This window comes from Neofelis nebulosa, chromosome 3 (assembly GCF_028018385.1).
Source record: "Neofelis nebulosa isolate mNeoNeb1 chromosome 3, mNeoNeb1.pri, whole genome shotgun sequence".
Taxonomy (NCBI): domain Eukaryota; kingdom Metazoa; phylum Chordata; class Mammalia; order Carnivora; family Felidae; genus Neofelis; species Neofelis nebulosa.
This window is the reverse complement of record NC_080784.1, coordinates 156,826,794-156,843,950: the sequence shown is the minus strand read 5'-3', so window position 1 is coordinate 156,843,950 and position 17,157 is coordinate 156,826,794. Positions and strand designations below refer to the sequence as shown.

Here is a 17,157-nt window from a genome sequence, read left to right as displayed (position 1 = left end):
GTGGAGGACTGGCATACTCTTGCATTCCTATGATGGAAATGTGAATATATTTTCCCAGAAAGGTGATTCTCTGCAGTGATTATTTCCATAGTATTGTTAGAACATTCCTTTGAGTACTTCATAGGCTTAATAACCTATTAACATCTGGTCAAGGAGACTTACTAGTTTTATTTGGAATTTGGAATACATACTAGACTTTAACAAATCTAGTTAGACAATAATTAATGGCACGACTGATTGGAAACCACTTATACTTCACACAGTTTTGTTAAGATGGGTCAGTTCTAAGAGCATCGGTAGATCGTCAAGTTAAAGAGACTCTACTCAGAATCGTCTTTTCTCTTTTAGCTTGAGAGCACTTTAATTTTTGAGGCCCTTTTTCTCCGATCCTTTCCCCCTAATTGCTTCATCTTTAGAAACTCATGTTATACTTAATGTGAAAAGTCTAGTTTAGATAGCTTTCTCCCATTCTATGTACCAGGTTTGAATATTCTAAGGTGAGGGCTTTAAGTATTAATCCTCTAATTGTTACAAAAGCTTGAAACATTAAGAAGCTTACTAAAGAGTTGAATTATGCTGTTAACTTTTTTTTCTGCGATTCGAGCTGAGTAGAACCATGAACAAGCCTTCATTTGTCACTGGTCAGCTGACCGTCATCATCCTGAAGTGCCACTTTGATACCTTGGCACTGGCTTATTTTTCCCATGTGGAGGGCTCTTGGAATTTTCAAATGAAAATGGTTTCTGAAGTATGAGGACACCTTGAGGCGATGAGCAAGCAATGTAGGTCTTTTCTTCTGAATTTTATTTCAGAAATCTCTACCACAGGACCTCTTGGCATGGGAAGTACCACCACCAGTACCACCCTGCGGACCACAACTTGGAGCCCAGGCAGGAGTACTACCCCATCAGTGTCAGGAAGAAGAAACCGGAGTACCAGCACCCCATCTCCAGCTGTGGAGGTGCTTGACGACATTACCACACATCTGCCATCAGCAGCGTCCCAAATCCCAGCCCTGGAAGAGAGCTGTGAAGCCGTGGAAGCCCGGGAAATCATGTGGTTTAAGACCCGTCAAGGACAGATGGCAAAGCAGCCGTGCCCTGCAGGAACTATAGGTAAGTGTGTCCTAGAGCCAAGCTAAAGAAAGGTATTCTGTTACTTTAGCTTGCTTTTCTCTCAGTTGTTTCTTTAGTGTTTTTGTTTGTTTGTCACTACATATTTTTGTTAGTTCACTTGAATTCTGAACTCAGCTGAGTGACGATTTCAAGCAGTGTATTTTCAGAGTTTGAAAATACATTCCGAAGAAGTCACTGGTGAGGATTTGGTGGGGATACATGTGAGGTCAGTATTTTTGCCCACGGGGGGAGGTCCCTGGGTGGAGTTGCAGTTAGGCTGTGCATGTCCTGGCTACTCCTGAAGGCCAGCCCTTCTGTGCAGCAGCCCAGAACGAATCAATGGATTGGAAGGGAGTTAGTTCTCGTCCTTGGCACCGACCATCAACTGTTGATTGCAGAAAATGGGGTCAAGGACTTTTACATTAGAAGACGATCATTGAAACTACCTAAAATTTAACGGAAGAGGAAGTTTGACTCTCCTTTTCATAAGTCATCATAGCCATCCCTTAACAGTCAAGGGCTCTTCACATAGACAGGAGTCAGACTCCCACTACTCAATATCCACTAGAGAGAGCAAGCTTCATTGTTTCCTCTGAGAGACAGTTAAGAGCTAAATAGTTCTATTCTACTTCCCCCCTTTTTTTTTCACTATTGCGATTCATAACATCCCCCAATGGTAACCATATTATTATTTACAATCGTTAAGCCAGAAAATGCCTGGTTTTCTTATTGTCACATACATTGATCTTCATAAAGCTAATACTTGATACACTAAATAAAATGTGCCTTATTCCATAAAATATGTAAAGAAAGCAAATATACAATAGATGTCACTGTACTAACAATAGTGACTACGCCTTTGGGTGTTATTGATCTGGTTGCTTCAAACAGGTTTCTCTTAGAACTGTTCCAGTGGGGATATAGCATTCTGAATTCTGTAGTATATGAACTGGTAGAAAGACCAAAAAGAATATTGACTTTTACACAAGTGCACATTTAATTTTTTTTCAGCAAAGTGTTTAAAAATATTCTGAAATCTTTTTTCCCTTTAGGAAAGGGTGCAATTCACTTGTGTTACTGGAATCAGTGTGATTCCAACAGTTTGAAACCTTGCCTCTTAGCACTGTCCCCTTCGTTCTGGGCCTCATTTCCTTCATTTCTAAAAGAGAAATAATAACAGCCCCCCCACCACCACCCCATCAAATGTTTGTTGTGAAGGTTAGTGAAGGACTTTATTTGAAAGCAGTTTGAAAGCACGACAGAAATATGTCACCATTGTTCTGTGAAAATTGGGAGAGAGATTTAAAGGGAGCCTTCTAGAGCCCTCCCAGGTGAATGTGCCTATGCTGAAATCTTATTTTTAACCTTTTCTTTGTCTCCTTTGCTGTTTAGACCCACACATGCTGTCACTTGAATTTTTGCGATAGTGTCCCCCAAACCTTCACATCTCCCCCTCAAATTCATCCTTTCTGCTGCTGCCACAGTTATCTTACTAAAACCTTAATCAGCTCATTTCTCTCCTCTGCTTAATGTTCACTGATTTTCCAGCACCCACAGGTGGCAGACCAGACAGTTTATGATCTCACTATGCCTGCCTTTCCAAGCCCGTTACACATAACTCTCCTGTACAGTAGACCTCAGTTTAAAACATTTGAGGTTTCCCAAGGACAGCATATCTTCTCTGCACCTGGAGTGCCCTTTCCTACCTTGTCTTCCTGAAAAACCTGCAAACTGATTCCTTTAAGACTCAACTGCTACCTTGCCTTGTGTGAAAACCCACACGATAAGCCCCATGGTGGCAGGCACCGCATCTATCTCATTTATGAAATTGTCCTCTGTAACTGGTGTAGTTGCCAGCAAGTGCTTTAAAAATATTGAATGTTTTTGTTTAGTTGGTTGCATTTCTCCAGTGTCCATTGTCTGCCAGGCTCTGGATGTGGTGTTTCAATAAACATTAGCTTAGGGGCGCCTGGGTGGCGCAGTCGGTTAAGCGTCCGACTTCAGCCAGGTCACGATCTCGCGATCCGTGAGTTCGAGCCCCGCGTCGGGCTCTGGGCTGATGGCTCGGAGCCTGGGGCCTGTTTCCGATTCTGTGTCTCCCTCTCTCTCTGCCCCTCCCCCGTTCAAGCTCTGTCTCTCTCTGTCCCAAAAAAAATTAAAAAAAAAAAAACAAAAAAAAAAACAAAAACATTAGCTTAGCTTAATGATCTCCATTTTGCCTGTGTTCATATTTAAACATAACATGGATATAAAGTCATTGTAAGAAACATGGTTTGAGTATTTAAGGCAGACCTTTTTCTCTCATTGTTCTAGGAGTGTCAACATATCTATGCCTGGCTCCTGATGGAATCTGGGATCCCCAAGGACCGGATCTTAGCAACTGTTCTTCTCCTTGGGTTAACCAAATAACACAAAAGGTAAATCACGTGACTGACAAGGAAGGTTTTCCCAAACTTAGATCCTCTGCTGTTGACTCTAGCTGGTGCAGACAAACTGGTTAAGATCTTTTTTTAATTAATGTGGAAATATTCTTCCATTATATTTTTATGTAAGATTTAATGACACCCTTTGATATGCGATGAGCTAATCTAGAATTTTGTTGTTCTTAAAGGGCAAATCCATGAACTTCCTCTAAACCAGGCAGTATTGCTTATGATAATTTTATTAATAATAAAATTTTTATGGTATTTTGAACTATAGGTATAAAAGTCCAAGAGGTATTATAAATCAAGCAAGCAAAACATCTAGCATACACGCATATGGATTTTCCTGTGAAAATAACAATTACCAAAAAAAGTCTACCTTTGGAATCTTAAGCTATTTGATAAATGTTCTGTAACCTAATCATTCATCAGTGTTAAAAGTATATGTACGTGTGACAAAATCTTGCAGACTCAAATTTTCAGGGCTTATTTGGTTGCAATATGTTGAACATTTTTATTATTAATGCACTGTGGGGCTTTGAATTGATTTCATTACAAACAGAGACCAGATGTGCATTTATGCCAAAAGGGCTATGGGATGAATCCTTATTATAGCAATTTGTGTGGATTTATGCACTCCTAAAATGAAGAGTCCTTCTATGGCACATTAGCTATGCTGAGGAATTTCTGAAAGAGATTTTTTCCTGAGAAATATTACGAATGATGGCCTTTCTAAAAGCCTGTCTGTGCCATTTGCCCTTTTCTCTATTTGTTTTTAACCAGGCTGGTCCTCAGTAATATACTGAATAATAATCCATAAATATCTACCCAGTAGATTATTTAGCAGATGAGCCATAACTATCTATTTACCCTAAATCATGGAGAACAGTGGTTATATTGACTCTAGTTTACCCTCTTACATATGCATCTCCACACTTGTTGCTGTTCATAATGATGCTGCTCCAATTTCAGCACTGTTCCTGCCACAGTTTTTATGTCCTTTGATTTTATTACAGTGTAGCTCAGACCCCAGGGCAAATAACTCTTGCTGGATGTGATCAGATTAAGAGATCAGTAGCATATCTCCTTACATTAGCAACTTTTAAAAAATACTCCCTACATACTTAGCCCAGGGGTTGATATTAATTCAGTAATAATTCACCTAGAAAGCTGAGTGTTTTCATGATAATTCCTGAATATGGTTAGACTATTTCATTGCAGGAATTACTGGGTGACTTTGATAATGATGCTTAATTCTTTTCTTTCCTCTGCAGACCTCCTAATCTTATGACAAAAGAGATAATTCTTTGCAAAGACCAGACAGCTGTTGCCCATTTGATTTATGGATGGGTGTTTTTTTTTTTTTTTTTTTTTTTAATATAACAAATATGTTCCATTATTCTGGAGCAATTCTGTTTAATCCTGTAGAGTCTGTAAAATTGTGTAAGATTATAATTATAGTAAGATTATAGAATTTAGGCAATGAGAATTTATAATAATACCTTCACTGCAGTTTCCATAAGTTTATAAAATCTTCAAAAATAACAGGAGGATTTGGAGTAGTCTGAATCAGATTATATAAGTAGCCCAACGTCAGTGTTGGAGCTGGGGTTTTAGCTGGGTCTACTTTTATCAAGATACCACGCATAGCCACAACACTGGTTAAACTGCACAGAATTCCTGCCTTTACATCACACTTACTTCCCTAGTCTCTCTTCACTTTTGTCCACCCTTTTACCTGGCGTGCCCCTCATACCTCCAAATATTTATGCTATCCATTGAATATAAAGGGTAGTTGAACAGGTTTCTTTACCATAAAACTCCAACACTTTTAAATATTAACATTGTAAACCTCCAAGAGAGAATTTGTGTGCAGTGTTCACTGAGCGATTTGTCCGTATTATCTCCCTAACTCTCCAAAGCATCTTTCACAGAATTCATACTTCTGCTCATTTCCTCCCTCAGTACCTGAGTCCCAACAACAGATAGAACATTGGAAAAGGATTTGTTTCTAGCCGTATCGGGGGAGCAAAGGTGAACTGCGAGGGACTGAGCAAGAACCCAGTGCTAGTAACAGAGGTGGAGCTATTCCCAACCCCAGGCCCACTGTTGCTGGATAAATGGAGTGACAAAAAATTGCAAGCGGATGTCTTTGAGAAGAAAGATGGCCTACAGACAAGAGACTCAGCCTGGCCCCAGGCAACTTTTCAGAAGAAGACCAAAGGGAAATAAATACACTGACCTCACTCTCCCTCCTCCTTCCATTCCCTTGCCCACCCTCCCCATTGGACAAGCCCAGTGGAAGCCAGAGAAGAGGGGCGCTCTGAATAACATCCTTCTGAGTTCACCCTCTAGGGCAGAGAGCAAGATGGAGGAGGATGGAAAGTGGCCTTGACCCAGGAAGTGGCCTTTTCCCCTTTTTCTAGTGGATTTTTTTGTCATGTTGAAAAATTAAAGTGAAAGAGTTATCTTCCATGGTTCATTCCTTCTCTCTTCCCCCTTTTGTAGTCTTGTGAACTTCAAACTTTTAAAATAAAGGAACATTTTTGACCCCCAATGACAGCACAGATGAGAAAAGAAAGGAGGGAGTGATTCAGTATAAACAGTGTATTCAATGTCCCCATCTTCGTGAGCTCCTGAGTGAATGCATCATAGCCTGTGAGGCACCTCCCTTATGACTGTACAGTGCTTCTCAGGGAATTCCTGAAGGCTTTCAAGGAAAGAACACTTCTAGATCACAGTCTCAGCATCTATACCACAGGGAGGACTATTCTTTTCATTATCACTAACACTATCCACCCACTGTGTGTCCGGCACCCCTGTAGACAGCAAGTATGCACAAGTACATGCATCAGGATGCTTACTTTAGTTTGAAAATGCAAACTATATTTTCATGTTTGCTAAGAAATGAGTTGTGCACACACACCTCTGCCCCCACCCCTGCAGTCAGGCCAGAAGGGAGAAAACGGGAAAATAATTTTGATGGCTTCTGATCCATGAATGAATTCAGGCCACTTCCATACTGGTGAAATTATAGATTAAATTTTGTGTGGTGATAAAGTGTAGCTTATATTTTATTAGTGAAAATGTAAGCCTTTGAAGTCAGAATCTCATGAAGAAATTTGTTACAAATGAGCAAGAATACTTTCATAATGATGAGGTTTAATAAAAGCATAATATGTACAGAAAGAGCAAGGCAAAAATTTGTGCACAACATGGCCTTTACTCCAGCAGCAACAGAGAGGGAGGTGGGAGAGAGAGGGAGAAAGAAAAATTGGTAGGTAGGTGGATAGATAGATGAGTCAAGGGTTAGATGGGTGGGGGGATGGATGGATGGATGGATGGATGGATGGATGGATGGATGGATGGATAGAAGGAAAGGCAGGTTCAAAGATAAATAGATGAGTGGATAGAAAAATAGATTAGTCTTCAAATTAATTTTTTAAAATATTTTCGAGCTTTTCTTGACAGCAAGCAGATTGGTTCAGAGCTCGGCCTCTTCACACATATGTAGCAAAATATCGTATTTTCTTGCCATAATGACTGCTTACTAAAATACAGTTTCTCACTTCAGCTTGATCTCTAGGTTAGACTCAGATTCTCCAAAAGGAGTTTATATTTTCTGTGTTGCATACCTTTAAAGAGCTGATTGCACTTTACCCTCCCTCCAGTCAATTTAAAATTCTTTGAAATTACAGTTTTGAATGGCTTTCATATTTCTTTGCATGTGAAGTGAGGTAAGCTTCCTCCTTCATTGCCTAGTTCAACTATTATATGGAAAAGAAATGACTGAATTGTCACTGGAAAATAGTCTTTCTGTTTCTAACAAACTGAAGAGTCTTGTCTTTTGTTGGTTCACAAGCTACTGACAGATTTTGAGATAAGTAGAGTTCTCCCTGCGTTTTCTAATGAAGGATGTGAATACCTAGAATGTTTGCTATGTAATTGTATAAAATAAGCCAGTTGCCTGCCTTGGAGGAAAAAGTCGAATCCTGTCACCCAGATTTTAATTTCTCCATTCTTTTAATCTCCATAGAGATTCTGTAAATTGCTTCTTAATTTTATCAGAGATTGGTAGGGTTTCTAGGACTTCAGGCTTATTTAACCTACTTTCAATTGTAAGATAGAAGCATTTAATTGTCTCTATACCTACTTGACTCTGATTTACAGCAAAATAGCATAAGTAGATCTTTCAAAGAAATGATAGCTATATACTTAAACACTATGAGAAACTCCTTCATGAATTGGTTTGGCACCCGATTAATGTTTGATGTAATAAATCTCATAAAATGTCAAAGCTTATTTCAAAGAAAATTGTTTTTACATGTGTCAAAATTTGACATGTAAATAGTATCCATCTCTGTCATAATTATCCTCAACTAAAGCTGCAGGGTTTACCTTCCCCTATTCAAGTCCTGAATATAATCCCACCATTTCAATACAGGTATTAATTTACTAATCCTCACAGAACTCGTAAGATTTCTCAGTGTATGTGCTTATTGCTGAGAAATAACTTCAGTAGAATTTAGTGAAAGAAATGTTAGAGACAGACATTTTCATTAGGTCTGTAAGCTAGGATATACAGAATAACATTATTTCAACCCTGCCTCTGTGCAGAAGCTTGAGGCAGATTCGAGATATGCATGTATTTGTTGTATAGAAATGAGATACTTGTGGTCCGTGACTGCTGGGGTGAGAGAAGTAAATAGGGCCATCAGGACAGGGGAGTAACCTCTGGCTGCCACTGGAAAGAATATGGTCAGTGAAAGCCTTATCTGGAAAGGCACCCTTTGAACTGAGCGGTGAATGTTGAGGTCATAATGGCTGTTGGAGAATCCAGTTAATGGCATTACCATGGAGTGCCTCTCTTCCCTTCTCCTCCCCTCAGAGAGTAGGCCTGTCAGTGTACTTATAAGTCTCTCCCAAATCAGGCCACTTTCCACTGTTCTCCACTGCTGCTACCCTAACCCACAACAGCTTCTGCTGCTGTAGCCTCTTAGCAAGTACGCTGTCATTCATTCATTCACTCCTGAACCCTAATCCATTCTCCTGCATTTGATTTCAAACACAACTCTGATTAGATCACTCCTGTTTAGACGTATTAGTACCTTCCCTTGATCTTAGCATGATCCACAAAATCTTCATCATGACTTATGAAGGGGACAACTTAATCTGCCCCTTGCTCACTTCTCTGGCCACCTAAATTCCAGTTATAGCACCCCTTGTGCAGTTCCCCTAGGACCCCATGCCCCTCCCTCCTGAAAGTGTCGTCTCTGCCTAGAGGCCCTCACCTATATCCTAACCCAGTCCTTTCTTTTCCTCACACGAAACATTCCTCCACCTCACACGAAACATTCTTCCTTAGAAAAGCATTTCCTGGGGCGCCTGGGTGGCGCAGTCAGTTAAGCGTCCGACTTCAGCCAGGTCACGATCTCGCGGTCTGTGAGTTTGAGCCCCGCGTCAGGCTCTGGGCTGATGGCTCGGAGCCTGGAGCCTGTTTCCGATTCTGTGTCTCCCTCTCTCTCTGCCCCTCCTCCGTTCATGCTCTGTCTCTCTCTGTCCCAAAAATAAATTAAAAAAAAAAAAAAAAAAGAAAGAAAAGCATTTCCTAAATTATTCCCTAACTTCATACAGTCGAGTAAAAGGCCCTTAAACTTGGATTCTGTATTGCACTCCACAAAATTAAAATTAAATAATTTTGTAGCTAATTTATTAAGAGTTCTTTCCATTGCTAGTACGTAAGCTCCTTTTTATTGGGAACCATTTTATTTAGTATTATAGCCTCAGACTTTAGCATGATGCCATTAGAAATTCAAATTTTAGTTAAAAAAGCAAATGAACATGTAGAGTGAATAACTGTTGAAATTATAGAGACATTCATCCTATTTTTAAAGCAAGATACAGTACATATTTACCTCATAGACAATATAATTTATACTGTGTAGGTATCAATATTGAGTTCTGAAGGTGGAAAAGTGTGCTTTTCCTTTCTGTTGTACCTACAGTATCCTGTCTTCCCAAACCATGGTTATTATAGTTGTTTACTTTGGTTGCGTTCCCACCCCATTTCCAGATGTTTTCTACCCCTCTACTAATATTCCCATAATACCTCATATACAATCCTGTTATTAAAATTGTCTCGTTGGGGCCCCTGGGTGGCTCAGTCTGTTTAGCATCCAACTTCGGTTCAGGTCATGTTCTCACGGTTTGTGGATTTGAGCCCTGCATTGGGCTCTGTGCTGACAGCTCAGAGCCTGGAGCCTGCTTCGGATTCTGTGTGTCCCTATTTCTCTCTGTCCCTCCCCTGCTCGTGCTGTCTCTCTCACACAAATAAATAAATAAACATAAGAAATAAAATAAAATTGCATCATTGCATTAATGTTATTTACTTGTATGCCTCTAACCCCAGATGCCTCTCAAACTTTGTTCAACATGGACCATTTAAGTAAATCAAAAGACTCTAGAGGTCCATCTGCCCTGACCATTCTCATAGAAAAACTAATACATGTCAATAAAGAAATAGAAAACAATATAACAACCAACAAAGGTATAGAACAATTGTACAGGGGTGCTTGGGTGGCTCAGTGTCCGACTCTCGCTTTCTGCCCAGGTCATAATCTCAATTTTGTGACTTCAAGCCCCGCACTGGGCTCTGTGCTGACAGTGCAGAGCCTGCTTGGGATTCTCTCTCTCTTCCTCTCTCTCTGCCCCTCCCCCATTCACACTGTCTCTCTCTCAAAATAAATTTTAAAAAAAATTTAAAAAGAACAATTGTACAACAGTGATTAACAAAGTAAAACCATAGAATTCTACAAATATATTCATTATTAGAGGAATAGCATAGATAGAAACTACAACAAATGCCAGCCCACTGTGTATCATGTGTTGATTAAAAGAACATCCTCTTGGAAAATTATGGGAATTCCAACCACTGGATATTCATATGCACACTAAGAGTTTTTCAAAGTTACCAAGCACTTGTATCATGTGCACCATTCAGTAAGTCTAAATGGAATACTGAATTTGAAATCTTTGCGAATACCTAGCTTCTCACTGATTTAAATTAACGAATACTAAATTTTGTAAATCACTTATTGATTATTAGATTACCAGTAAACAGCCTTACATTGTATATAAAATTAAAATGTATGAATTATAACCACATTTATTTCACTCCGAGACCACTTGAAAATACTTTCATGACAGTCAGTGGGCCATGAATGCTACTTTGATCCACATTGAATTTGTTATGTACTTATCCTTGAACCCTATAATATGTTCCGTTTGGTTACAGGTATCTAGCTATGTAGCTCTTGACCATATTTTACAAATTTATTAAAGTTAGTGTGGGTGTTTACAATTTTAAGGATTTCTAAAAAACACTGATTATATATAATAACTACTTTAACCATTCTTCTTGTAAAATTTAAACATTACAGAAAAGGATTTTTCCTTTGATTCCCATCTTTCAGACTTCGTGCTTAAATATATATAAAATAAACACATAAAAATATCATGTTTTATGTATTGTATTTCTTTTTCATAGATAGCATGTTTATATGCTACTTACATTTTGTATTTTTATTTCAAGTAGCATGCTAATAGATATTAGCGTAAATAAATACTTTTTTATACTTGCATTTATTTTAACTCAGCATTGCATGTTGAAATTTGATGTTAATGACATTGATCTCCTTTATACTTTTAAACCATTGTACAATATTCCATGATATTTATATACATGAGCAGTTTTCTGCAGGTCATAATCCATTTTGTTTTATATTTTAAACAAGCTAGAATAAACATCTTTGAATATTTATCTTTTACATCTGTGGGATTATTTGTTATGGCTGATAGTGATAAGAGAAATCCCTCAGTTATATAGTCTTCGCATTACAAAATTTAATGGACATTGGTAATTAATTCTACGTGGGGCCTATACAAATATATATGCCCAGGAGCTGTTTCTGAGGGTGATAGACATTTCCACAAATCCTTCCCAACATTGTGTTACTACTATACTTGCTTCGTTTTCAATTTGGATTTTTAAATATACTTGAGGATATGATTATTAATGATATAGATGTTCCGATAACCCTAACTTATTTATTTGTTTCTTAATAGTCAATCCTGCTATAAATATTTATTGAGCATTCCTGAGGAGATAGTGTTAACTTACATGACTAAGAGTCTTAGTCTTGCTCCTTATAGCCTGAATACCTGCTAGAAGATAACCTTACAGAAAGGACTTTTCTCTGTGTGACCCTAAGTTTTATATAGGACTGTGTTAAAAAAAAAAAAAAAAAAAGTTACCGGGGCGCCTGGGTGGCTCCATCAGTTGGGCGACCGACTTTGGCTCAGGTCATGATCTCGCAGTTTGTGAGTTCGAGCCCCGGGTCGGGCTCTGTGCTAACAGCTGGGAGCCTGGAGCCTGCTTCAGATTCTGTGTCCCTCTCTCTCTCTGCCTCTCCCCCACTCATGCTCTGTGTCTCTCTGCTTCTCAATAATAAATAAACGTAAAAAAAAAATTATAAAAAAAAGTTTCCTAAACATGACACTATTATATATTTAACTTGTAACACTGTAAGATATCCCTATCTTCTTATTACCCAAAGCTATCAAATTTGTTCACGTGAGCAGGGGTTATTAGTATCTGTCTTTTTAAATAACATCTTTGGGATATTGACAGTTTGATATATCTTTATAGAATATAGTTGAAAAATAAGCATGTAGCTTCAGAAAAGGAAGATGCTAGAAACAGCAGTAATTTGCTACCTAGTGCAGTGGGAACAAAATCCCATATTTAGTTCAGAAGAAAATGAAGACCCTTTGAAAAACAGGGATTGTATTTGGGACAAATTTTTACAGAGTTTAGCATCAGTCCGTATACATTGTGTATTAAGTACTAAATTAGGCACAATGGAAACTTTGTGCTTGTCTCTTAGAACTTAGAATATGGTTGGGGATTCACAACTGCATCATCACAACTCATCAGCATCCAATTTAGAAACTCACAGAGAAAATCATAGGGCAAACCTTAGATGTGACCACTCAAATGGATAATTAGGGTGAGAACAATTTTTAGAAGACTCCTCAAAGGGGACTTTCCTAAAGATATGAATTTCAAGTTAGGTATTGTGGGAAAAGATGGATTAGTAGGAAAACCTGAGACTATCTTCCAGGTGAAGCCGGAGTTAAATAACTATGTCTTGGCTTGATGATTATAATTCCCATGCAAAAACAATTGTTCACAGAGACCAATAAAATCCCTTACTTAAGATCTCTTTCCTTTTTATTCTGTTTTCAAAAAACCGCAGTTGAAATCTGGAGAGACAGCTGCCAACATAGCTAGAGAGCTGGCTGAACAAACAAGAAATCATTTGAATGCTGGAGACATCACCTACTCAGTCCGTGCCATGGACCAGCTGGTAGGGCTCCTAGATGTACAACTCCGGAACTTGACCCCAGGTGGAAAAGATAGTGCTGCACGGAGTTTGAACAAGGTAAGGACTTCAGCTATATATTTTTAAAGCTGTAGTAGGATCAGTGAGCCTTCCTTGGTTAACTTCTCTCTATAAAATTCGTTCGTTCTAAAGAGCATCACTAGTTACATTCAGTCTGCTTCACTATTTTATTATTAATGATGACCCACCCTATTTGGCCTCTAAAGACACAATAAATGATAATCTCTCTCTTTACAAAAAATGTAAATTTTTTGAATTTACAATTCTATTTTCTTTAGTGTTTACTGTTTTGAATGCTAAATTCTGGCAAGGTCAATATGAGTAAATGTGATTTATTTTGCTTCTTTTCTTCCTTTTATACTTTTATTTTAAAATGATTACAATAAAACAAATGTCTAATTGCAAAAAACAAAAGTCTAATAAGTATAAATTTAGAAAACAGCAACAATGAGAAAGGATATTAGCAATTCATTAAAGATGTTTTAAAAATGAAATGACTTAATCTAATTAATACTATACTTAAAAACTCATGAGGCAAGTAATTAGGTTTTAATTTGTATTTCCTTTTGATATTTAAATTACTCAGATTTTACTTCACTATGTTAACACTTAGAAGGTTTAATTGTATTTCGCAAATTTGAATAATGAAAATAATACATTTTTAAATTTCAGAGGAGATACATTTTATATATTCTTATTGATACTTATAAATATACAATATATTTATATACATTATATAAACATATACAAGCATTTTGTTTATTGTATATAACCTATACACCATATAAGCACTTAACTTACATAACTACATAAAATACATACAATATATTTTACATATTTATAAGGAATATAATTTATTACTTATAAAATCACATGGTGAAATTACTCCATGATCAAAAACAAACTAGAATTGCTACCATCAAATGACATATGTTCCCTGAAAGATATTTGTGCAGGAGAAGTGATCAATTATGGAAACTGGATTGTAAGGCCTTGAATGTCTGATAGTCCTACTACTTTATAAAGCAAGAATTTGGCAGTAACAGACTAAAGTCCTCAATGGAAGTCACTAAATGAACATTCCCCTTTAGAATGACAAATGACTTCTGAGTGGTGTTTTAATATGTTAAGTTCTTTTGTGTCTTATTAGACTAAAGTCTCACTGATAAAGATGGAGAAATTTTTCCAATAATGATGGTTGGATATAGGAAAGCCTACTATTTTATCTGGCAAATACAGTTTTTCCTGCAGTTTCATCCTCAGAAAACAGATTCTGTTTTATCTAGTAGATATAAATTATTATTAGAGGTTTGTTTTTTTTTTCATGCTGAACATGAAGGAGTTATTTTTGTCACTTATACCCCTGACAGAATCACAACCAAGTCCCTGATAAAATGTAATCCACAGCGGCCTATGTAATCTGGGCATGCTGTGATTTCAACGTGTTATTACCCAGGCTGACTGGATGCTATTAATGAATATTGCCGCCAGCTATTGTTATCCTAATGGTACTGGAGGTAGTAATTTCTATTCATGTTACATATCCATAACATTACTTGTTATAGCAATACTTTGTATCTTTATTTAAAAATGATGTTGATGTCTGACAATATCAGGTAAAGCTGGCAATTAATGTCACATTCTAACTGGCTACAGCTAATCAGCTTGCCTACTCTGAATATCAAATAACTACATAATGGGCAAATTTCCATTTGTGAAGCTTTTTAATGCTTTCTTTTGTTTCCCATTTGGCTCTTTTCAGTTGTTTATATAATGTGGTTTGTCATATGTTAATTTGCATGATGGGGTAAGGAGATGGGAGGGCAAAGGTTATTCACATGCTTGCTGGCTTGCTCTCATATCCTGTGGTTCCCACTGTTCCCCGAAGCAGTTATAACCCATCAGATTTGCAAAGTCAACTTGGTACAAATCAATTGAACTCCACATTGAAATTCTGAAGGGTTTAGAGTCCTGCAACACCAAGATGCGAGTCAGTGATCCAAATGACAGCGCTGGCAATTTACTCGCACTCATTCCTCACTTAATTCTGTAGAGGAGTAACTGCAGTGTGCTCTTTGAAGAATGCATGAATTAAAGTTGGGAGAGTATTAGCCACACAAAAGGCATCAGAGTAACTGCTTCTTAAACCTGGGTAATTTTCTCCTTCAACAATCAAGGCTACTGAAGGGAAAAAAAAAATAGGGAAGTGGAAGAAAATCACAATCGAATTTATAAAATTTTGTGTCATTTATTTAAACAGGGCAATTAAACTTATTAATTATTCATTCCATCATCAGAAAAAAAATGTTTGGGATTGAATATGAGTTGTTGTTAACCTTTTGCCCAGAAAAACATCACTCAGTATGCAAACAAATAAAAACAGGCTTCTTATCCCACAGAAGTTTCTAAAATGTATAAATTTTTTTGGTCAAAACTGTGAAAAGAAATTATTCAAGAAATAAAAGCAGTGATAAGTCAGAAGATGAATCACATTCTTCTAATCAGAAGTTACTTATCTGTTGGTATCTTTCCCTTGGAATCAAATAACCATAATGAATGGACATTTCTATTTTTCTGATGAACAGAATTTTTTGTGTTTGAACATACGGTTTGTGGTGCATATTAACCGTCTCTATAATCTCTAAACCACAAACAATGTGGGTTCCAAAGTTTTGATATAACTTCCTTAACTTCATGTCTTCATTTGTGGCCCATGAATTAACCGCTAACCTGATGTGAAATGAATCATTTCAAATAACTGAAGTGTAATGATTATTACTAATTTCTACTACATTTATTCCCAGATTTCCTCCCATCATTAACAACTTTATACCATACAGTTTCCACCTGGCTTATTCTGAAAGGGCGTTGGCGACTGTCTTTCAAGCCATGGCTTACATTTTGCTGCTGCTTAGCTTTCATTCTCCTCTAGAAAGTAGTGCACAACAGAATAAGGTGTTTTGTGTAGATGCGTTCTTTTATTTTTCTTGTTTTCTTCTGTCACTAACTTGTTTTTTCTATTCTGTGTTTAATCTGCTGTCTTAATGGATTCAGCTTCAGAAAAGAGAGCGCTCTTGCAGAGCCTATGTCCAGGTACTTTCTGCGTTTTTATAAATGTGTTAAGTTGTTGAATTGTCTCTGTTGGTGATAGCATTGATGGGCATCTGATAGAAAAATGGTAACGTACCCTGTTGAGCTAAAGGGATTTCAGGGAGGGCGTGAAGGGTGGGGACAGAAAGACATATGAAAGGGTATGTGCTGAAAAGAAATCTGGCAGTGCCCATGCTCTGTCATCCAAGATGAACACAGAACAACAAGGAGGTGTAACTTGGAATGTGAGAATTTTGATCATAACTAAAAGGTGAGTTGGGTGCAATACGTAAATCTCTAATATCTTCACAAAGGTGTGTGTGTGTGTGAAAGCATTTCATTAATACACTGGGCCAGCTAATATTTGAGTAGCAAATCATTCAGAAATGACACTTAATCAGCCATATAAGACAACGAATAGTCCAGAATACTTGGAACATCGTGCTTCTGTACCAAAATATTCCACCCACATGGTGACTGTCTTACCTTCCCACCCATTATGAACATTTTAGTCCTGATATAAATATAATTTTTCTCCAGCTAACATGTTGTAATTTGTTTCTAAGCAGGGTAGAAACCATTACTTTGTTTATGGGGTCTGTGTGAAAAGAATGGCAGAAACAACCTTTATAGTTATTTTTACAAGGCAGGAAGGCAGTGTAGAGGTTTGAAAAAATTTTTTTTTCCTTTTTCCCCTCTAGGTTCTTTGGCTGGTCTAATAATTAAATTGACATAAGACAGATTAACAGGAGAAAAAAAACAACTTTAATTCCAGATGTACAGGAACCCCCCAAAGACATGAACTGGAAGGCAGTCAGGCAATTGAATGTTATTCTAAGCTAAGGAATGGGATAAGGACTTGAGGCTTCAAAAAAGAGGAGGGACAATAATTTACATCAAACAAATATTAGAAAGATAAGCTTTTAATGTGCATTTTACTGTATAAATTTATGAATCTTTGAATGTAAGTAACATGCAGTTGTTTTTTTGTTTTTTCCCTTTATATATATGATATATATCTTATATATATATATATATATATCTTATATATATTCTATATATATA

At 37.3% G+C, this 17,157-nt stretch overlaps 1 protein-coding gene across 33 annotated transcripts in view; it reads left to right on the top strand.

The window, feature by feature from the left end:
* ADGRL3 (adhesion G protein-coupled receptor L3) overlaps positions 1-17,157 on the top strand; it is an 829,205-nt gene that overhangs the window by 666,106 nt on the left and 145,942 nt on the right. For 22 of the 33 annotated variants that reach the window (XM_058722441.1, XM_058722429.1, XM_058722428.1 and 19 more), the window contains 4 exons: positions 813-1,115; positions 3,429-3,532; positions 12,856-13,041; positions 16,057-16,095. In XM_058722441.1, coding sequence (XP_058578424.1) covers positions 813-1,115; positions 3,429-3,532; positions 12,856-13,041; positions 16,057-16,095 — 632 coding nt within the window. The remainder of the gene's footprint in view (positions 1-812; positions 1,116-3,428; positions 3,533-12,855; positions 13,042-16,056; positions 16,096-17,157) is intronic. The other 11 variants (XM_058722432.1, XM_058722430.1, XM_058722424.1 and 8 more) reach the window with 3 other exon arrangements.